The sequence below is a fragment of the Syngnathus typhle genome, linkage group LG3, assembly GCF_033458585.1.
Source record: "Syngnathus typhle isolate RoL2023-S1 ecotype Sweden linkage group LG3, RoL_Styp_1.0, whole genome shotgun sequence".
Taxonomy (NCBI): Eukaryota; Metazoa; Chordata; class Actinopteri; order Syngnathiformes; family Syngnathidae; genus Syngnathus; species Syngnathus typhle.
In genome coordinates, this window is record NC_083740.1 from 6,374,361 (window position 1) to 6,397,734 (window position 23,374).

At 42.5% G+C, this 23,374-nt stretch overlaps 1 protein-coding gene across 4 annotated transcripts in view; it reads right to left on the reverse strand.

The window, feature by feature from the left end:
- Positions 1–4,446: 4,446 nt before the first annotated feature.
- The window catches only part of pax5 (paired box 5), a 39,086-nt gene continuing 20,158 nt past the window's right edge, over positions 4,447–23,374 (reverse strand). For 2 of the 4 annotated variants that reach the window (XM_061275372.1, XM_061275373.1), the window contains exons 6-11: positions 21,456–21,556; positions 16,076–16,208; positions 13,051–13,152; positions 11,098–11,184; positions 10,603–10,689; positions 4,447–9,970 (exon numbers count right to left, since the gene is read on the reverse strand). In XM_061275372.1, coding sequence (XP_061131356.1) covers positions 9,888–9,970; positions 10,603–10,689; positions 11,098–11,184; positions 13,051–13,152; positions 16,076–16,208; positions 21,456–21,556 — 593 coding nt within the window. In that variant the 3' untranslated portion in view covers positions 4,447–9,887. Of the gene's footprint in view, positions 9,971–10,602; positions 10,690–11,097; positions 11,185–13,050; positions 13,153–16,075; positions 16,209–21,371; positions 21,557–23,374 lie in introns of all 4 variants that reach the window. The other 2 variants (XM_061275370.1, XM_061275371.1) reach the window with 1 other exon arrangement.

The following is a 23,374-nucleotide window of genomic DNA, read 5'->3' on the forward strand; positions in this document are numbered from 1 at the left end:
CTACAAAAGGCCGGGCCTAAATGAGGGTGAAAATATGAGCTTCTTGTGGCTAAAGCAGCCAGTTGTCCACTTATGGATCTCTTTCATTCTCCCTCTCCAGCTCTCTTTCAATGTGTACCCTCCAATTATGTGCGGACTGTTTCCCTGCTTCCTCATCATTAGCCTTGTCCGTCACATGGAGATGAACAGACGTGAGAAAATAAGAACAAGTTTTTTTTTTTTTTTTAAGCGTGTTGATTTGTTTTTGTGCACACAAAAACGCAGGCTGAAAAATGAATAAAGTGAGTTAACGGCCAGAGAAACTACCGTTGAGACGTTCCAGACTTTCCGCTTAATTCAAAGTGGCAAAAATCAATTTTCAACTCAGTATATTTACACAGCCGCCGCGCAGCACCCACATAAAAAGTAATGAGTGAACTTTGTGTCCGAAAGAGACGGGACAGAGGGGGAAATGAGGCAGGATCATAGAGATTTATGACATGTCCGTGGCCTTCTAATTAGCATAAAGACTGGACCGGCCCACTCAAGCAGAGAATTAAAAAGCCTAATGGTGCTGTCAGCCTTCCCCTCTCGCTCTCTCTGTCGACTCGACTTCATTGCGCTCGCATCCGTCTCCTCTGTGTTCCCGCGTTCGTTTATGAAGGAGGCTTGCGCTGATGCAGATTAATTGTTGGCGATAAATGGATGCCGGCTTGTTTGTAATTGTCTCTCAGATGGCCCGGAGGAGAGGGAAGAGGAGAGTCAAGAGACACAATGACTGAGCAGTATTGGGCCTCATTAAATTGTGCTGGCGTACCTCATGTTGTGGCTAACAAAGATACTTTATATTTGACTTTAAACTAATCCCACCTGAATCATGATGTTTGCGGTGATAGTAGTGATTCAGTTGTTATGCAGGGCAATGACGTAACAATAGAAAAGCCAGTTCTGGTCTTCAATCCCCTTGAAAATGCACATTTCGCCTATTTTTGCATTCTATACTTTTTTTCATGGTGGTTTTTCCCTTTGTTTATCGTCTTAAATCTGTGATATCCCACGTATTGTTCATTGATTCAAAGAAATAACTTTGAATTGGGTTATCTTATTTGATCTTGGGACAGGCCTTGTGTCACTCTAATATCAGTGGGGCAAAGTGTTTCTCGATAGCAGGATCATCTGAAGTTATAACATCGCTTCGTCTTCTTCATCCATGACAGCTTAAACACACACACACATACGCACGATGGAATACAACACTACTCACTTCAACTTTCCACTTTTGCCCCACTCCTGCTACCTGCTTTTTAACCTCTCTGCCCTTCCTCTCCAATCCCACTTTACCCCCTTGTGCTCTTCCTCCTCCCATTTTTTTCTCCTCCGCTCCTTCACTCTAATTGGTCTCCGCTAGGTTAGTTTGGACAGGCCTATTCATCATAGCACGATCCTCAGAGACAAACCCTCAGGGATGGGCGTACAGGGATGGACAGACTCAGACGGGAGGTTGAGCGAGTCTGCCGCTTGTCAACCACTTTGTCATCTTCTATGTCTCCTTTAAAAAAAAATCTCACCACTTTTCCGATCATGTCATCGATGACAATTTTCACAGAGGAGGGAGGGACGATGGAGGACCAGAACTGCCTCAATCAAAATTAAATAAGAGTGAAAATAAGAACAAATTAAAAAAAAAAATGCAATTGAACACATTAGTAAGTGCACAATACTCACAGCTGACATTTGGTCCATGTGCTGTTGTGTGAAATGGAATGACAATGTGTGCGTGGGAATGGGTGGGGGAGTGATATTAGCACAAATTTTTATTAGTGGCAATGTGCACTCTATCGCGTGTGCGCGTGTGTGTGCAAGTGTGTGTGCGTGCATGCGCGTGCGTCTGCAAAGGGCAATGAGAAGCATGTAACGACTGATTCTGTGTGGTCCAAATGTCTGCAGTGATAAGGTCAAACTCGATGTTTTTCTGCTGCATGTGTGTTGGGGGGGGGGGGTTGTCGCGTGCGTGCGTGCGTGCGTGCGTGCGTGCGTGCGTGCGCAAGAGTGAGTTTGAGCGAGCAGTTTCTTTTGACTATTAGCCCTGATCAGTCTTTTCGAAATCATGTTTTTTTTAACACAGTTCTCTCGAGAAACAAGTTCAGTTCCGTTACAACACTCACAACCCCCAAAAAAAACATTTATCTGAAATTATCTTTTCCAATTGAAAGGTCTGTAAATTTCATTATTGTACAGCAAAAAATTGTTCTAATCACGAGGAAAATCAGCACGCTTTAAATTAATGTGTAAACAATAATGACATCATTTAATTTAATTTAATTAAAAATAATTTCACAGTTTTTGTCACGCACAATCAATTGGGTAGCGCACGAATGGTATTTCTAGACCCATAGCCGCCTGACATCACAGGCTGAACAGGGGAACCTACTTTGTTTGGCATAACACCGGAAAAGTGTCAACATTGAAGCGCGTCTGCAGACACCCGATGCTGCTTGTTTTGTGCCGGTTTATCTTGTAAAAAAAACTTGACAAGTCAACAGTGCTGCAAAAACGGCTGCAAACGTAACGACCGTCCACATATGAAGGATGCATTATTGATTCGTTTCCCAAAGCCACTAACTAAGAAGGATTAATGCCAAAGATGGGTCAACTTGTGCAGACGTCCAAAAGAACTGTTTAACGCCTGCCAGTGCTTGCCTGGGAAGAGGTAAGCCATTTTAAATATTTTCCTTTTTTGTTTGCTTAATTGGGGTATGGCCCTACTCACCTAACGACAATGAATGACGAGGAAAAAAAATGTCTGCAGCAATTGTTTGGACCTGTCTTGTCAACCGCATGTTTATTTATTTATGTATGTATTTATTTATTGCTGTGAAATGTATGACAATCTGTAAGTAGGCAGTTGTCGAGTTTTGGTCTATGGTTGCAGACTGGGAAAAGTACCAACACCCAGGTCATTTGCAAGCGAAAAGAATTATAGTGGTGGACTCAACAAATACTGCTCTTACTGATGTGCTCACCTTGGCCTTTAGGGGTCTATCCATTGATTTTTATCGCAGTGATGACTAGGCACCATATGTATTATTTCATGCTGTGTTCTCGCCCACTCTTCTACATGCGTTGTCAGTTTCGCCTGCTCTTAGCGTTCTCGTATCTTCTGATGATCGCTCCTTCTTCCTCGTTGGTTCATTCGCTAATCAGCCAAGGCCCAATTATACTTTGTTGGCCCCCACACCTCCTCTCTTAACGGGGCTCTGGAGGGCCAAAAAGTACACATGCTGATTGACGTTAATTTGCATGACTCCTTGGCCTCCATGAGTACCACTGTTGTCTGTCTTCTCATTTGTTGAAGAAGCACAGAGGAAAAGGAGAAAGGAGGTTTAGGGGCTTGGAATGTCATATTATGTAATCTGGAGTGATTAAAATGGGGAGATTAAAAGTTGGAATCAAACTTTAACTCCATGAGTATGAGTTGGTAAAGCATTCATAAATTAAGGTAAAAAAGCAAAGGTTGAGGTCAAGAAACTTGACACCATCAGTATTTAGAGTCTACAACTTTGCTGTTCCATGGACTTGTTAAAAACCATGACATCATCTTTGTACCTCGTGGATTGTCGATAAGATTTAAGAAAAAAAAAAGTGAAAATTATTATGTTAAAACAATGTATTTTTAAATAATAAAGTATACACACAAATAGCACATTATTTGTTCAAGATTCTCCTTTTCCACAATTTTTATTTTACAGCTCTGATTAAATAAAAACCAAGGATTTAATTAGCTGACTTGGTCATGTGTTACAAGGCACCTGACTGGAGTGTGTATTTTAAAACAGACTACCATAAATCCTATAAAGGTTGCATTGAGTATATTATAAGTACTCACCAAAATGATCTAATAATAGATTAGGATCCGTAGAGAAAGGCAACTGGGTCCAGATTCAGGTTCAAATCACCCTATAGGCCCCATGCTATCCTATGTGAAGCTTAATTGATTGGCTTTAGCTGGCAAGGACCCAAAAGAAGATCACACACACACAAATGCCCACCTCATTTTTCTGTTGTGGCATCTGGGCAAGCGCCCAAAGTGCGGCCAGCCCGGCCTTTGTCTCAAGCTGGCTATGTGCTGTTTTTGGTGTGTGTGCCGTGTTGTCGTCATGTCACAGCTAGTGTCCTATTATCACCGCCACACCCCCCTCACACAGTCACACAACCCCTACCCCACCTTCTTGTTTCCTCCACATCCTCAGGAGGACAGAGGTGTGTGGATTGAGCCAAGAGCCAAGAATAGAGCCACGGGACACCTCTTCTTTTGGATGACAGAGGAAAAAGCACACACTGAGTGCAAAACACCCTCCCTCCATGTCTGTATGTCTAGACTAAGGCTGGGAATGTGTCAAGGAATGTGACATTTACACCAAAAGCTTGTTCTTGTTGTGTTTTCTTCCAATGCACTCACACTTGCCCTAAAATTATCACTTTTTTATTCTGAAGGACCAATAAAATTATGGCAACTATTTACAAATAATTACTTCTTCATTTCACATTACAGGTACATAAATGGAATAAATCACCAACAACAGTCACTCAGGTGGACAGATGGACAAATACACAGACTGATAGGATGCTTCAAAGCAAACTGCCAGTGGGTAGTTCACAGTGTAAACTCAATGCCAAATAAAAATAAAATGACAATAATATTACCATTATAAATTTACAAAAATAATATAACATATCTACTATTTATTTCTAGTTTTATGAACAACAATAGGGCAGTAAAAGCAAACGGCAAAGCAAAAGGCGAGGTCTCTGATATATGATATCTTTGGCAAATTGGCACTGCAGTCAAATACATTCAAATATTCAGACAACAAACGACACACAAAAAGAGATAAAACACCAAGTTTTGTTTTGCAACTACTAAAAAAGTGAATAGAAAATATACACTTTTTTTTTTTAAAGAACCTCATCTTTTACGTCTTTTTTTTTTTTTAATCCTCCCCCTTCTTTGATATTTGAAGGCTTTAACCCTCTTGGAAAGTCTTCTGAAACATTTTTATTTGATTTTAATTTTTTACAAGAGTTTCAAACAGGCATCACAGGCTTTGGCGAACGTTACAGATATGTTGTCGTTTGAGAATGGTGTAAAACTACTTTGCCTTGTCTTTGTTACTTACTGATGTGTCTTAGCGATGGGCATTTGAGTATGTTTCCATTATCGTCAATTTCTTCAATACGATGACTGAACTGTCAATCAATTTCACTTGATTGACAGAATTTGAATCAACTGTTATGCCTATTCAGAATATAAACATCTCTCCAACAGCCCAGATAGGAAGCCATGAAGTGAAATAAAGTCCATATTGTTATACGAAAGGCCACAGTAAGGTGAAAAATCATCCTCTATTTTTTTTAACACTGTCTTGTTTATGAATAAAATTAAGACATACCCAACATGGCTACACTTCACTATGAGATCTGTCCAAAGCGCGGTTCATATCAGCAAGCAACAAACAGATTGTGCCACTAATTGCTGTCAAAATGTGATGCCGAAATCCCCTCAGGTTTTATATGAAGGCGGCGGCCATCTTCATGAATTCATGTTGAGGAAAAAGCCAATAAAGAAAAAGCTCATTTGCCTCGACTGTAATACAGGGAAAAAAAAAACATCACGTCTGGGGTCTTAATAGTGAGAGGGGAGATCATGAGACGCAACTTTTGCCATTGAAATGACCTCGCTTTGGCGCAAAAAGCCTGACTTTTATTCCTTTTATGAATTTCTGACAGGGCAGCGAACATCGCGAGTGAACTGACTATTCAGTCAATGTGAGAAAAGTAGGAATAAGGATTAATAGGTTGTCCGGAGAAAAGAGGGAGAAGGTCACGAGTCTGAAATACAACAGAACAGTTTAATATTCCTAATCCTGGATGTGTGGTGGCGCTACAGGAGGGGTGAGGAGATATGATGAGATTAGAGTTGGGCCGAGAGAAGGCGGATGAGCTTCTGATGGCGCAGCAGCTTTGGTCTCCCCAGGGGGAGCATTGGGGCATTGGGGGGGGGTCCATCCCACCCAGCAAAGGACAAAAGGAGCGGGTGTGTTCTTAAATCTAAGTACCACTGGTACCACCCACAAAGACAGCCCAGCACCCCCTCATCCCTGCTCAATGTCATGGCTGCCATTGGTGCGGGCCAATGAGGGGCCGCTTTCAGCCAGTGTGAGCCAATTAGGTCATAGCAATGGCAAGGTGTGCTGTGTGGCTATGCTTTTGTTGACAAATAATCCTGTTAACGCGGACTCAGTTGGGGCCTCCTCAGTGCTACAAGTGAGGACAGGAGGCACCTCTGGCTTCACCTCCACAAGGAGAACGGCCTTCGATCGATATGGTAGAAGTGTGTCTGTGCGCTCGTGTGTTTGTGATGTTAAAAAGATGTTCGGCTTGGATTAAATGAGGAGATGTGTGTTATTTACTTGGTCCTTGAATGTATTGCAAATCATGGTCACAACAAGAACAATTCAGTCATCTCCTATATTTGTTTTTGTAAAAATGAATTGTTCAAAATGTGTAAATAATATATTAGTAAATAGTTTAATTACGGTTTATATTTAATGATATGACATCCAGTGGCGGAGCTAGAGTGAATGCTGCAGGGTTACTGCCTCCCCCTGAAATATGGCCCCCCCCCACCAGGCCAGATAACTGACTTGTGGGTCTTTTGCAATTTTCTGGGAATTTTTTTCAACATTTCCACGTGCCTGGTAGGGAACATATAAATGTTTATTGCCGTTTTCTGAAAATGTGTTTGTTAAAAAAGAATATGAAATTCTTTATTTTGCAGGGCCCCCTGACATATACCCTTGACTCTTCCACGACCCCCCCAAGGAAAAAAAACTTTACTGCTAAGAACTGACTGAAATGTCCTCTTTGTGGCTGATGTAGGACTAGGAAACACGGTTAAACTCCTGTGTCTATCCTATTGTAGTTTCCAACTGTCTTGGCTAGTTTCGAATTTTTGTTCAGGATGCTTGTTTTTCATGACATGCAGTCATGTTGAAGGGGGTGTTAAAGGCACTGTCCTCCTTTTCAGCTGGTGTGGTTCAGGTTTAATAATGCCTCTCAGAAAGATCTAGAAAAAAAAGACAGAACTGAGAAAAGGCTTCTGCTTGTGGCGTGTGTGCTGGCAGCACAATAAGAGAGCTGACAGGAGATTTTTTCTTTGGAGTTGTGCACACACAACTTTCAAGGTCTACAAATACAAAGGAATACGCTCAATTCTCATTTCGAATTTGAGGATTAACAAAGACTGAAAAGCTAACACTGTTTATACATTTTATTTGGTGCATCCAATTTATCACAGTAGCAGTGAATTGCTACAATGAAACAACCTAAGACCAAAAACCTCTTTGTAATTTAAACCCCTCGGAATTTATGATTCATCATTACTAAAAATCTAAATTTAAAATGTGAATAATTGATATTTGGACGTGTCTCTTCTCTTTCAGCCATTGTGGTATATATTTTGTAGGATGTAAGACAGAAAGCACATACACATTATTGAAAATTTTGCCCATGACCACAGACCAAGCGTTGTGGTCTTTGCCCATTGACTTCAGATCCATGTTGACAGGCCAATAAATCTTTTCCCGTGCCTACCCTGGGTAGTGATAAGGCCTCAACCCTGGTGTCATAAATTGTCACAGCGCAGAACTAACACAGGAGACAAAATAAAACAAAATATTTCTTGTGATCTTTTTACCCCCTCAAATGGAATATTTTTACAAAACAATTTTGGGATGTCAAACATCTGAAGGCTAAGCAATTAAAAGGTCAAGGATAACAAGCAAGGAGTCCTACATTTAATAAGAAAGTCCGAAAACAAAAATGGCGCCTTTAACAGAGTCTCTTTGTGCTTTTGTAGTTAGTCAGCCGATCCACTGGGGGGGCCATCTTTGGGGAATTTAAAAGACAAACAGAGAGAGAGAGAGAAAGAGGGAGAGAGAGAGGGAGAGAGAGGGGAGAAATAGGGTTGTCACCTCTTCCTGATTTTCTGACTCTTTATGAACTTCCTGATTTCCCGAGTCTGAGAATAAGCAGGAAGTGTTTAAAATGGCTATGGACTAACTTTTTTTTTTTTTTTTTAAACAAGAAAACCTCAGTCGAAACACATTTATAAACAAACAACCGTTCTCATTTTTTTTTTCTTTTTCAAGATTTTACTGCATCATCATCACTATTCTAGCACAACACATTATAAATGGTTACAGGCATTCACTCTCATTGCAGAGTGCGGCGCAGAAAAGCCTCTCAATATATTACTCTTTCTCCACCATTATAAATAGCTCTTGATGACTACTAAATCTTGGCGGGGTTGGTTGGATAGCACCTTCCTGGATGGTAACACTCCCTGTTTATGTTTGGTTGGGCCTCATTTCAACATTGTCTGTATTCATTTCACACTTGAGGTCTGTGCTTTGTCAGAAAGGCTCACCCTTGTCATCTGTTTTGTTATTTTATTGTCATCTAGGGGTGGGGAACCCATCTCAGGCCAATTCGGTTTTCATCAGGGCATCCTGCTAAAAAAATAGCAGAATGCTTGAAATATGAATGAATGAAATAATTGAAGATATTTGTGTTGTTTTTTATGATCTACGGGAGCGCGATGAATGAGGGGACATCTGTTTCACAGTTCTGAGGTTCGGTGTTCGAATCTCATCTTCCTGAGTGGACTTTGAATTGCCTCCCTGTGTTTGTATAAGTTCTCGCCAAATACCAAAAATTAGGATTTTACTCTAAATTGTTCTTAGGTGTGCATATGAGTGTGAATATTTGTCCATGTCCGACCTGATCTGTCAACCACATGATTTCTCTTGTCTACTTCATGTTTGTAGCTAAATTGATCTTTTGAAAATCTGTGCTGAAATTAGTTTTCCTCAATTGTTATACTGTAGGCATGACCAACTTTATCATTATCATTTAAATCAAATCTCTTCTTGACATAAATTGAACAATAGCGATATTTGGTTTTCACAATTTTTCTGAGTTTTGATTTCAATCTGTTGTCAAAAAAAAGTATACAATAACCACGAAATGCAGGTAAAGTTACCAAGAAATATATCGAAGTGATTATACAAACTTGACGATGTAGCCCGCAAGAAAAATGAATTTGACACCTTCCAGGTGCACCCCGACTCTCGCCCTAAGTCAGCAGGGATAGGCTGTGACTTTAATATGGTTCTAGAAAACGGACGGCTGGATAAATTCTGAACAATTGCAGATAATTTGGGAGCATTTTATTTAGCTGGTGGTCCAAATCGAATGCTGTAGGTTCCCCACCCGTGTTGTAATCCAAGAGGCTGGCATTAAAAGGGTTTGGTCATATAAAGTTCTGCAAGTTGGATTGTCTTTACTTCAGCGTAACATGGCATAGAACTTTGAATTGATTGACCGCTGGTTTTTAACAAAAAAAAGCGTGATCTGATTTTGCTCTAGCCAGGCCACGCTGTATCATCAGAAAAACAAGAATCCTAACCATCACACAGTCACAAAGCAATTAGCCCACAAGATCACGTTCAACCACGGCTTGCGGATATGTCTCTTGGATTCGTTGAAAGCAAACACAGCCACGTTTTATGTTGTGGAAGGGTCCTCGGAGTTGCAAAAAATGTACGTACTTGAAATGCACGGATGGAGCCTACCTGTCGCACAGCGTGTCCTCACAGTAACCTTTTTACAGGCTGGCAGTGTGTAGGTGGGTTTCAGTGGCAGTCCAAAAAAGATTCACAATTGTCAAAATGTGAGTGGTCCGTGCACGGGGGTGGGGGCAGGCTTGTTGAACTGAGCAGTGCTGGTGCTATCCTTTCGCCTCCCTCCCTCCTTCCCTTGCCGCCAGCTCTTCTCAACGGCTGCAGTCAGTGGCGGTCGTACGCTGTGGCCGTGGCCGTGGCAGCGGGTCCCGCCCCACGTGATGTCGCACTGTAGTAGTACGGCGACCCTGAGGGGAAATGCACGTGGTCAAACACGCTTGCTTGTTCTCCAAGAAAAACTATATTGAAAACTCCTAAACTGTTCTAAGCTTAACTCGCACACGAACCAATCACACAAGTGGCAGTCAAAGCTGACAGCTCTACTACTGCTGCTTCTGATCCTTTGAGTCCATTCACTCCATAGGGAAGAGGTCAATTCCATAGTGGAACCTGGCAGATGCTCTTGAACTCTATATCTGAGATGCCACACATACACACAGACACACACACACACACTTATGTCACATCCATCAATCTCCCTGGCTGTGTGCTGTCAGGTTATGTCCACAGTCCAGGTAATCTCAGGAGGCTCTTTGGGGAAGTGAAGCATTAAGCCGGTCTGACAAACTATTTAGTCTCACTCATGACTTCAGGCTCCCTCCCTCCCTCGCTCGCCATTTATTGCTAACTCCACTTTCTTTCATTTGTCACCTTGACTCTCACCCTGTGCCTCATTATAGGAGCCTATTCCTTTTCCTTGTCATCCACGCTAAGCCCCTCAGTGTCTCTCAAAGTGTCTAAAGTGTCTTGTACTTTTAAATTGTATATATTCTTTTCCCCTTTAAAAAAATAAATTAAAAAAATGAAGTTCTACACCTACCTTGCATCTGTCCCGCCTGGCTGGTAAAGAGACTGGAGGAACAACCGATTTCAGTACCCAAGATGGAGCCGTAGTCTTGCTGAAACACTGGGGGGGGGAGGAAGGGAGAGAGAGAGAGAGAGGGGGGGGGGGGAGTTAATGAAGCAGTGAGTAAGCAGAGCTTGACCCCTGTCTTGATTGTTGCACGTTTAAATGAAACCAACAAAATGGCTTTCTGCAATCAACTGGACAATGACTGTCTCAATCACTTCTGGTCTGTGGACTGTTGTTGGTGTTAAAAATGGTTTGAACTGGCAGAATCATATTCTGAAAGGTAGAATGGCACTGAAAGTGTGTGTTTTTAAAGAAATGTTGGCAATAATTTGGATTCTCACCCTCAATGTTGTGACCATGAGAACTCAAACACAATATTTTCCAGGTGACACTCATGTTGTTAGATGACAAGAATGTAAAATATTTTTTCCCCCCTACATATAATTTTATGGCGAAACCTACCTAATAAACTGGGGTTAGGAAATCTCCAGGATTCATTGTATGTGGAATACTGTGGATGGGAATAGGGGCTTCCAGAGAAATCTCCTCCTGAACAGGGAAAACAAAAGAGGAAGCAGCAATTAAACAAATTCTCCAATAAATTCAAATATGCATGCATAGTACATGTGTACACAACACAAATACAAAGTACAATTCACAATAATCGGTTGAAGTTAGTTTTATAGTCTATTAACCGAGTCTGTTAAAAGTATATGACAATGACAAAAATTGAAAGGGAATGGCGGAATTTGGCCGTGCAGGACTTAAGAGGCAACATGGAAGTTTTCCTTGCCGTTCGCTTTGCAGTGTAGCTGCGAGTGAGTGCAAGCCGTGCAGCGGATGATAGCGTAGCTTTTCTCCCTCATTTACTACCTACTGTCTGGGGTTTACTCATTCTCTTGTCTCCGCTTCTGTATTTTTCTCCCTCCTCCCCCACTCCCGAACTGCCTGCATGGCTACAGTTGGTCCGTCACCCTTCACATCAAAACAACATTCTTCCTCATTTCTTCTCCTCCTTTTCTCTCTCTCCTCACCCCGTTGCTGACTTGCTCATTCTTTTTCACTCTTCCTTTTCTCTCTCCTGAACCCTCAACTCCTCCCGGGGGATCCCTCTCCCATTGCTGACAGTCACAGACCCTGGTGCACCCCCCCCCCCCCTCCAACACACACCCGACACCACCTCCATCCCTCCTCTCCCTCTCGCTCTGTCGGTTCTGCCTCAGTGCTCTCCAACACCCCCTCTGAGTGTCAGCCCCCTGCTGCACCGAGAGAGAGAGTTAGGGAGAGAAGAACAGAAGAGTTGCTTACTTAATGAAGGTATAATATTAAACAGGTTGGACAAAAAGAGGAGGGTAATTTTGCCGCTATTAAAAAAAGAAAAAACCCGCAGAGGAGCAAAGTTTTCAGGATCTCCAATTCCGCTCGGAATGTTTGTGTAAGTCGACTTGGTCAGAAAGTTAGCCACTCGACGTTACCCAGGAGTACAAGTGTTTGTGTGTGCGTGTGTTTGTCTGCAACTGTCAGGTGGGGTCGGGATGCGGTCTCCATGGCATCCTCCCCTTGTCATCACCGTGGTGACGGCAACATGTCAGGTTGTTTAGGAGACAAGTGTGTGGGAGTGAGGCGAGGCGAGGGGAGGGGAGGTAAGGAGGAGAGATGAGGCTCGCGGGTCTCCCTGGTGTAGCGCGGTGTCAAGGTCGCACACGCACTCTGTCAAAAACAAACGCGCGCACACACAAACGGCGCACAAGTGAAGATGCTCCCAAATATGCTGTCAAACCTGAGGACAGGATGGGGTGAGCGCGTGGGGACAGGGCGACAGGGTTAGCCATCTTGAGACGTGCTGTTCTAACACGTCCACTGAGACTGTGTGTGTGCGTGTGTGTGTCACAAACTAAACGATTGGGCCTACACCAAAACAAACACTTGTAAACAACATTATTTTAGCATTTTGGTTCCATGCACTTGTTCCTCCTTTTCTTCCTTTGTAACCCTTTTACCCCCAGTGAAAATTTGTGAGGCTGCAGGAAGGAGCAGCGAAAGCAAGCATAGCGGCCCAGGATTGAAACACAAAAGCGGCCAAGAAGGCAGAGTGGAAGGGAATGAATGAATTAGTCGTGGGTCACTGGTGATTCTCATTAAAAACAAATTACTAATGTTGAGGAGGGACATCTGTGCTACTGTGGCTGCTTTCTAATGATACACACACACACGTAGACACACGCACACACACACACGCATGCACGGGCCACCCCACTGGGACCACTGTCAGCCGTAGCATTGGCAGACAAAACAAGAGGAAACAGCAACGCTAGATGAATAGCCCAAAACACCCACATCCGCACATATCCGCCGAGATCCATCCTCTGAGATGTTTGCCATGAGATGGAGTGTAAAGTCACGAGTTGCAAGTACCTGGTACCATGCCAGTGAGCGAGGGGGTGGAGTAGCTGCCCTGTCCCGTGGGGGGGACGTGAGGAGGGTAGCCTGGCAGGGTGGTGCTGGCAAGGTCTCGACCTGCAGTGAAGAACACAGAGATGTCCATCAATACTCGACCGATACCATCAACAGTATCGGTATAATAATAATAGTATCGGTACTTGGTATCGGCGTGTAATCAAATATAAGTGAGTCCTAACTGTCTTGAAAAGAATTATCCATCCATTTAAAAATTGATTAGCAAACATTCTTTTTCGTAACTGTTCCAGCTCCAACTAATGGTAAAGTAAAAAAAATAATCAATTTACCAATTTGAAATGCCCATTGTCTTTTAATTGTTCATTTTATTGACTCAGTCTTTCTGTGTCTAGCTACCACTAACGTAGTATCCTGAGGTATGTCTGTAGCTCCTTATTGACCCCCCCCCCCACCATTTTCTGCCAGCTATTACAAACTCACCCCATTCTTTCCGTTAAGAGTCAGAGCCCCCACCCCCTTCGACTGTCAGTAGCTGGATAGAAAATATAACCGCAATAGACTACATGACAGTGTGTCATCCCGAATCATTTCTCTCTGTTTGCATCATGGTACGAGTGTTATGTATGTGTGTGTGAGAGCGAGCCCCCCATTCATCATCATCATCATCATACACAAACGTACCTTCGCATGCATCAACAGCCTCCCGCACATGCATTTATCATCATCATAAACAGATCACATGCTAACTCCATCAATCCCATTCACTTCCCCTACACTTAACCACAACTGGTTGGGAAGAAGAGGAATGGGAGAGGTGTGACAATAAGATGAGAAGGTGTTGGCAAAAGGGGAAAACAGTTACTGTGAGCAATATCAGATTTGAGGAGTAGATAATATTTTTAAATAATAGAAATATTTGTTTCATATAAATCCATTACATCTCAACGTTAAGATACAAACGTCACAGGTTTAAGACAAGATAATAAAAAAAGTCCTTGATTTATCATACCCATTTATTTGTTGTTTATCCAAAGACTAATGGAAATCATTTTTACATTGTAATTTCGCACTTCATAATGCGTGACTGTTATTAACAAAGTACAAGCATAATCAGAAGATGGAAATCATTCTGCCAGTTTTAGAATTGGGTTTTAACAAAAACAGAACAATTCGTGTGAAGATAAACCTTTGTAATTGAGAAGTAATAAAATTAATGAAATCAGGACCAAATGTAGAATTTTTTCATTTGCTTTCCTATGCGATTTATAAAAGACTGCAAATTTTTCCTCTCCCCTGATCCCCTTCCTACTCGTCTCCTCTGTCCCGCTCCACCTCATCTTAGTGTAGTAAAGTTTTTCTCAGTGTTTGACGCGACAGCGAGGCATTAGCGCAGGCGGGCTGCTCATCCGCTCAGGGTCAGCGCACAGGGCAAGAAAAGGGGGGCCTAAGGAGAGAGGTTGAAAGAGAGCAGAGATGGACTCTCTACAGTCCGACTTAGAGGGGGCAGACAGGGCCACATCCTCGGCGTTGTGCGTCTGCATGTTTGTGTACGTGCGCATATGTGCCAGCGCTGCTTGATGTATCTGTTGTCCGCAGCTTTGCCGTAGAGGTCAGCGCAACGTGAACAAGTCTCCTCTGAGCTCATAAAACTGCATTCCCTACACTGTTATATTTACAAAGATAGCTTTTTGATAGAGTAGTAAAAACAGAAGCAAAATGACTATATGAACGATGTTATGGAACTTTGCCCCTAGCTTCATATTCCATCCATCCATCCATCCATCCATCCATCCATCCATCCATCCATCCATCCATCCATCCATCCATCCATCCATCCATCCATCCATCCATCCATCCATCCATCCATCCATGACGTCACTACATCATCAAACTCCACTTGAGATTTGAGAAGAATTTAAAGAGAAACAAAACCACTGCACCAAATGCGGAGGCATCACAGACCCTAGAGGGCGCTCTATTCTGAGGGAAAAGACAGTCAATGTGATGCATAATTTTCCAAGTGTGTATGCAAGCGCGCGTGCGTGTGTGTGTGTGTGTGAATATGAATGTATGCATGCATAAGCAGAAATGGAAATGTCTTTTTCCTATCGCTGTCTCTGCTCCACCAGGTAGTATTCCTCTGTGGTTTCGGACGGCCAAAAAGAGGCAATTCCCAGATATCCCAAATTCCCAGCTCTATGATTCCCCTCATTACCGATGGGAGCACTGAAGCCTTGTCCGAGTGCTCCCCGGCCTACTCTTAATTAACAACTGCCTTTCCCTGTGTCCCTAAATGGAGACACGCTTTTGTACCGCTTTGCTATCCGTCCATCTTCCTTGCCATCCTTTCCTTCAGGCATGTCTCTCTGGAGATGGACGGCACTGAGCTCTTTATAGACATTAAAACACTTTGAAAGTGTGGAGCCCACGGCGCAGCTCGAGTAGACTTTATAAGGATTAGGCTCCAGTATTTGGCACGTGAATGACTTTATTTCTTCATCTAATACATGGATTAAACGTGTGCGCTGGGGGTTTAAGCGTGATTGAAAAACATTGCGGGTAAAGGTTTTGGTGCATATATACAAATTTAATAGTGTTTGCACAACTAAATTGTCCTCCTGTCACACTAACATATTGAACGCACACACATGCGTAGTACATAGCGCATATGGAAGTGGACTATCTCTTAAATGGATTGAAGAGACAGGGGCCATACATTAGAATCAAGTCAGTGCCACATTTACATGACATCAGTTGTGTTAGCTCGTCAATAGCAACAATCTGCATGGTCCCATCCCTTACCGTAAACCAATGAATAATTAAATACAAAAGTTGCATTCAATTTTCCCCGACAATACTACATTCATGCAAATATCTTGCCAACGGTTCTAAGAAAGATGCTGTATTTTAATGGGAATATTCTTTGGCCCAACGTGAAAATATAACGTACACTGCAATGCAGATAAGCATGAAATGTTTAGATTGAGCATATAATTCTTAAATGTTCCGATGTTTCCCTTACCTGGAACTAGTGAATAGGATTGTGGGCCGGCCACGCTGCCTCCTAATTCCGCCCCGGTGCCAGGATTGGCCAAACTGTTCTTCATCTCGTCCAGTCCACTGGCTAGCGAGGCCATGGAGGAGTAATCCGATGTCTGGCGAGAAACAGAAAGTGGAAGAGGAAGCTTAAAAACATCATGACGTTATCTGCTAACCAGACATGTAGAGCGCATTTTGATCCTGCTGCATGTCACCGCTTACTTCTTCTAGACTCGGGTTTATGTTCAAGCACGCACACGCGCACACGCACAGCAGAGTGTATTGATCTGTTTACAAAGACGAGGATTTAGTCTACAACCAAGTCCAACAGTTTACAACCACAGGATCAACTTGATGTTTTTCTTCATCCATCTCTATTGCGCACACACATTTCTCACATATACACAAGTACACAAAGCTTTTTGTCTCCCAAGACAACAAGAATAAGAATTGTGATCATTATAACACTCATCCACTCATCTAATGCCCGATACACAAACACACACAACCTGCAGAAAATAAACAGTTGACATTATTGTTGCATTTGCACACCCATATTGACCATTTATATTTTACCATTGGGTACTTAGCTTGCCAACCATTTGCCATATTTCAAAATAAAGGTACACCTACAGCTCAATTGTCAAAAACAGCGATTGATCGTCCAGTTTATACACGCCAATCGATGGTCATAATCAACTGTTTATGAAGTCGTAGCTGCCACTGACAGCCCGCTCCCTCATCTGCCAAAAATGCAGACAAGTTGATAGATTATGGTTGTGTTCCCCTAAACCTGACCTATGTTTGACCCCAGAGAATCAATTTATCCTCAGCTACTGATAATAGGTATGGACACCAATGTCAGCATGGTCAGTCATGCACCGCAAATGACAAAAATAGCCAATAAACACACTATGCAGTGTACAGATAATATATTAGCAAGTTTCTCAAAGTCAAACGTTTCATTTTGAAATTAGATGAGGAATTGATGTCAGAACTGGTTTAAAAATTCCAGATAAAAATAGAATGCTTACTCTTGAAAAGTTGTTAGTGTATTGTTTATTAATACTTGGATTAATTGTTTTTAAGTGGCATTAGCCACTGGGGTCTTAGTGGAGAAGTAAATGCGTGTCTATGTGTTTTCAGATTGGAGACACTAACGACAGTGATCAGAATTTCCTTTTCGCGGATGAGGTGAACGCTTTGCAGTGACCCTTTTAATACCTCTGAATTTGTTTGAGCGTGCGAAAAGAAGTGTAAGTGTGAGCGTGTGTTTGTGCTCACTGACCTCTTAAACACCTCTGTGCTCGTCAGCACACAACACAACCACTGGACTGTGACCTGCCAAATAAGAGCTTACCCCGTACACACACACACACAGACACACACACACTTGCCTGGCCATTCTTTCTCTCTTAAGACTTGACGTACATTTTAAGCTTCCTCTCTTAATGACTCCCACGTCACCTCCCTGCTGCATTCATACATCACACCTGTATTATTATTTTTTTCCTCATTCTTGCTACCGTCCCCCTCCCCTCTTCATTTCTTGGCTGCCGTCAGTCTTATTATAATAATGTCTAATGAGTCCATGTATCCATGTAGATTGTGGGGTGGAGGCAGCAGTGGAGAAGAAGGGGACTGCTGTGGTAATTGGCCATGATGAAGTTTGGCCAGTGGGGTGACAGGCCCGCTAAGGAAGATGGATCATTCTCATTCGCCCCCGTAAATGTTGTCAATTCTGCCGCTCACACGGCACCATCAGCCCTCATCAAAGAGGAGGGACGCAGCTGTGGGGGCCACGCAGGGATTTGGGGGTTGATGGTACGGGGGGGGCGGGGGTAAGTTGTATGGGGCAGGATAGTGGGCTGAAAGAAATGGAGGCATGCTGTAGGCATGAGATGAAAGTTTGAGACAATTGACTGGCAATGCATTTCAGCACCATGGAGAGCGGTTGCCTTTGTCAGCAGTCATGGAATATACTTGCTAACCAAATAGGTACTGTATATCCTGGAAAGTATCAGAAATCATCATTCAGTGTTGTCTTTAAGATTCATGAATTCAGTGGGATCTAAAGGAAAATGTAAAAAAAAAAAAAGAAGTCTTGTGAAGAAAAGTAAATGTATGCGAGCTAATATCACAATCATAAATATCTGACAATGTCAACCTAATGCAAGTATTTCCAAGCAGAATTTTTGATACAATTTTTGCTACGGATCTCATTAGATTAAATATGGTGTACCTAATGTTGAGTCGGAGAGAAAAGAACATTTTTATAAATGGTCCCCTGGTCAAAACAAAAATATCAATAAGATATAAATATTTCAAAAGTGAATAAAAGATTGGTGACGGTCTAATGACAGAAAATTCATCGCATCACTGTGACATGTTTGCTTATTTGCCATTTGCTCTCCTCAGCTATTGCTTTCTGCAGCTAGTGAGGTAATGCTTTGGATCTCACATCAATAAGTGATGAGCCTTAACCGACCCGCCGCCACACACTCGCACGCAAGCACCTTGCCATGTTGCAGGAGGACATTTGCATAATGGCATTTCCCCTTTTCCCTATTCGCCAAATTGCACCCTATTTTTCCATCTCTGTCTCGCTCCACATTCTTGTGTTCTCCTGATGGAAAAAGGCTTGATTGTAAACAAATACAATTCACACAGATGGCCCAAGAAAGGGAGTGGGAGGAAGGAAATCATCAAAAGGAGCGCAATGGGGCTGCACGGGAACGTGCATGCCGTCCCCTCCACTCAGCATTTTTTTTAATCTTCCATGTTCTTAAATAAAACAAAAAATGTATAGTTTTTTCTTGACATTCTTGAAGACTGAATTCCGCTTTCCAAATTGAAAATATGGATAGAAAAAAAATATTTTGTCGATTTCCTGTTGGAAACGGACAGGCATTGGGACCTGGTGCGGTATAGATGGGTGGGAGCTGCCATCATCTGAGCTGATTTATCGCCCGACTAATGGGAAGTGATTGAAGGGAAATTCAAATGAACTCTGTCTGACAAGCACACGTGCAGACACACCCTCCACCATGCGCCTGCAAATTAATTGTGCCGGCTTAATAGACTATGGTGAGAGGGAGAAAAGAAAGATAAAGAAAAGGATGGATGAGTGTGTTTTGATGACAGAGGAAAAAAGATCTGCTTCTGAGGGATGTGAGCAAATGATTACTACTCAAACGAGATACTGTTGAAAAAAAAAGATACGCTAATTATTTAAAAGGAGAAAGTATAGGACAGTACATCCCGCATGACTGTTCTTAAAAATAAGTGTCTTGAAAAAAGAAGTTCGTTTAGAATTAATAACTTACAATTAAAGGTAATTTAGGATCAAAATAATTAGATTTTGGATTTATTGAGGCTGGTGACCCCTCCTATAGTTTTTAGCGTTGCCTAGACTTGTAAACTGTATTTATATACATTCACAGACTTCTCCTCACCTACATGCAAATTTCAAAATCACAGTAAAGTCCCAAACTAACTTTAAAATGAAACACAACTAAACGCTATTTCAATGGCCTCTCTAACTATGCACACATTTAAATTGATTCCCACAAAGATAGAAAGGCAAGAACCTGCACACACACACACACACACACACACACATACACAAAGATCGCCAGCAAAAAAGAGGTTGAGCTGTGGCTGTCAGTGTTAAGCGTATGACTGTCAATCATTCCTTCTGGGAAATTCAGGCTGGGAAAAAAAATGAGGTGGGGGTTCGTTGACTTGACCAGATGATAGAGGGGAGCGGACGAAGAGGGACACATCGGAATGTAGACTTCAATGTGTGTGTGTGCGTTCACTTGGACCTCTTTGTAATCACAATGCGGCTGCTAAAGCCAGTCTGACCCCAAGGCGACCCGGCGTTTAACAGGCCTGTCTGCCATCGGACCTCAGCGGCTTGACTTGGCTCAGAGAGGACATTGACCTATGAATCACGGGTATTATACTCTTGACTCAAAGTCTATAGAGCTACTTCAGCCAATCCCTGTCGACCTCTCGCCCTGCGCCACTCCACTCTCCATGTTGGTCAAAACAAAATGAATGGCTTAAAAAAGCCAACTCTGCCCTTAAGGTCTAAGGCTGTAGCCTATCTTGTGTTTCTACATGCTGTGGACTCTACCAGTGTGTTTGTTCTCTTGCCCTTGACACTGATCAAGTCAATAAAAGTGAAAGAGGCATGTATTTAAAGGTGGGACAAAAATAATTGTCATTTTGCGACTTGGGGAAATTTATTTCCTTAATATCAACCTGAGCTGTGCGCTTTAGAAGCATCTGACGGAATACAAATGCACGGTTCTTGTTTGTTTTGTTATTACATCTGTCCATTCCACTCACATTTACATTACTGCACGGCTGGCAAAGGGCGTGAGGTCAATATAAATGCAACAACAGGATGCGGACACACCTTGACGCAGTGTCTTTTTCTTTGTGCTCCATGCTGAATATTCCCAAAATGCATTCATATGAAGGAAGCTCGCTCACGATAAAAAGCAGCACTAAATAAAACTAATTAACTTCACTTGAGGCTTGATGAGGGTAGCTAGTTGGTAGCAATCATTTTGTCTGAAATTACATAGCGAGGTCTTTCAAGGTAGTCAATGTCGTACAAACATTTTGTCTGATGCTCACATTTGGGATTACATCTAAGTGTGGCAATTTTGAGAAACAGAGGTATGGTCCGAAATGGTTACTTATTGGACCTCATCTGAACTAAAAGGGCCAATCAGATGGGAGATGTGTGAATATCCCAAGAGTTGGTGTCAACCACACCCGCACCGTTGAATTCACAATTTTTTCAAGAAATCAGATTTTTTCAGCACTCTCACAAATCATCTGATTGGTTAATCTGTGTATCACTCTGATTGGTTGAGATTAAAATGTGTATCAAAGATAATTTATAGGGGAGGATGATATTGGGCATGATTAAAAATTCATTTTCAAGGTGTACGTTGCAAGAAAAACTGGATTTTATGAAGTCAACACTTGCTAGCTGGTTTGTTTCAAGCCGCAAATCGATTGTTTTTGGGGCCAATTTCAAAGTAGTACAATATGTATACCTTTGTTAAATGCTCCTGTCTCTTCTTCACTGCTAGTTATGTAGCATGTCTGTACATTATTCTCTTGAAACATGAACGAATCCATTATAGAGCGCTAACTCAGGTCAACTATGAACCAAAAGTGCATCCCGAGTAGACAAAGAGAAGTCCTACAGTTTTACTGGCCTGTCCCCCAAACTCTGCACTGTGCCACGCCCTTACCTTGCCAGGGTCTGGGCTCGCATAGAGGTCAGAGCTGGATTGGATCGGACAGGATGGCTGTCTGTCAAACAGGCGGTCCAATACCTCGATCTGCTGCGGCGAGAACAGCTCCCCTCTCATCTGCTTCCTGAGGAAGTCCCGCCCGCTGTGGCTGTGCCCATTGGCCAGCGGCGACTCCTGCAGACCTGAAAGGGGACCGAGGAAATGTCCATGTTGAGAAGTGCGCCAGACAGAGGCAATTTACAGGAGGGATATGATGAGGGTGTTAGTGGTTCTGTTGTGGGTATCAGATTGGGAAATTTGAAAGAGGCAGGCAGAGAGAGGCGGCTGATAAAATAAATCTCTGCAAAAGAATTTAATGAACCTCGGCGGGGTGATTTAAAAGCATCGATTGTGGGGAGCGCAAGAAAATGCTATACAAATGCAAGCCATTACCAGGCACACGCTGTCTCTCCTTTCTGATCTCTCAGCAGCACACCCCCTCTCTCTTCTCCATCATTCCGGTCAGCTCATCCATACACACCCCCGACACCAAAATATATATTGCCGCGGTATCAGTATTAGACGGTGAGCTCTCGTATCCTGCAGTTATTGCAAGGCTGAAGGACCCAAGGAGACAATTATAAGAACTCTGAAAAGTCGCAGCCCGCAAATGATTAGAAAAGGGAGAACCTGAGAAATAGAAAAAGAGAAAAAGGGGAAAGGTGGGCATGAGGGGATGAGGGTGAAAATCTCCCCCATTATATAGAGACAATTCATTGCTCCAAACTGCTCCTGAAAGCCTATTTTAGTCCTGGGGTCACCGTGCGGGAGGGAGTGTGTTTGTTCAGTGGGGATATGACAGACAGGCAGCGAAGAGGGCTCAAATATTTCTTTCTTCGATTTAGACTGAAAATGAATTTGAGCAGTTGGATCTAGAAGAGTAACAATTGAGTGTTGTGGGAGGAAAAATGATGCACTTTTATGGCCATTGTTTCGATTGGTTATGATAGCCACGTACTCATGACCGTGAATGCTAAAATATGTTAATAGGAGGATGGCACTTACATTTCAGGGTTTCTCAAAAGTCACCAAACACTTCATTTTTTTCGATATCGTTTGGACAGACGTGAGACCATCGTCGTTGCCTTGCCTGTGGCTTACCAATCGATGTTAGAGCAGCGTTGAAAAAAGTTTTTCTGTCCCACCAGTTTGAGAAGCATTTTTTCCATCAGACTAAGGTAAACAATACCTGTAAAGAATTACTCGATTATTAATGACGATTAATTCGATAATTGATTACTTGTCGATTAAGCTCTTAATCTGCTCCCCACACTTAGTACAATTTACAAAAGCATATTTTGTCTATATTTAATATAATAACTTTTTTATGTACAATTAATCACTGAAAATGACAACACATTCGCTCAGAGCTCAGGTAACAACCAATCATGGCTCTCCTCTTTTCTGTGTTTGGTCATGTGAGTGTTTGCAAGCTGAGCCATGATTGGTTCTCAGCCCTGAGAAACTGTGATGATAATTTCAGTCCACAGCAAGTGGCAAAATTATACAGAAGTTAACATGATTTGTAGAGTTTTGCAATTACTGTTGGTATGGAGACCGGATGCTAACTTTGCAATGTCAAAGGTCAGTCATACAGTCTAAGAAACACCAACATCACTCTTGGTGGCTCACCCTTGCAATATAGTGTTGCAGAAGAAAAAAAGAAGTCACCCTACCTTCAGTACACAAAACCTCTTTCATCTACTCTGACAAACACACTCCTTGATCATAATCTCTCGTTCTCCACTTCTCCTCATAACACACAACCACACACACGCACGGTTGGTGCAGTGTGGGTGTTAGGTCCGCAGGTCTCTGGTGGTGACAGACCAATCAGGGTAGAGATAAAGCCAGTATGGTGCTTTAGCCTGGTAACCCACGGCGACCCATTTAATCCTGTCGGCCGGTCCCCATGATGGAATTCAATTGATCAATCATGTAGTTCTGATGGCACCATTTCA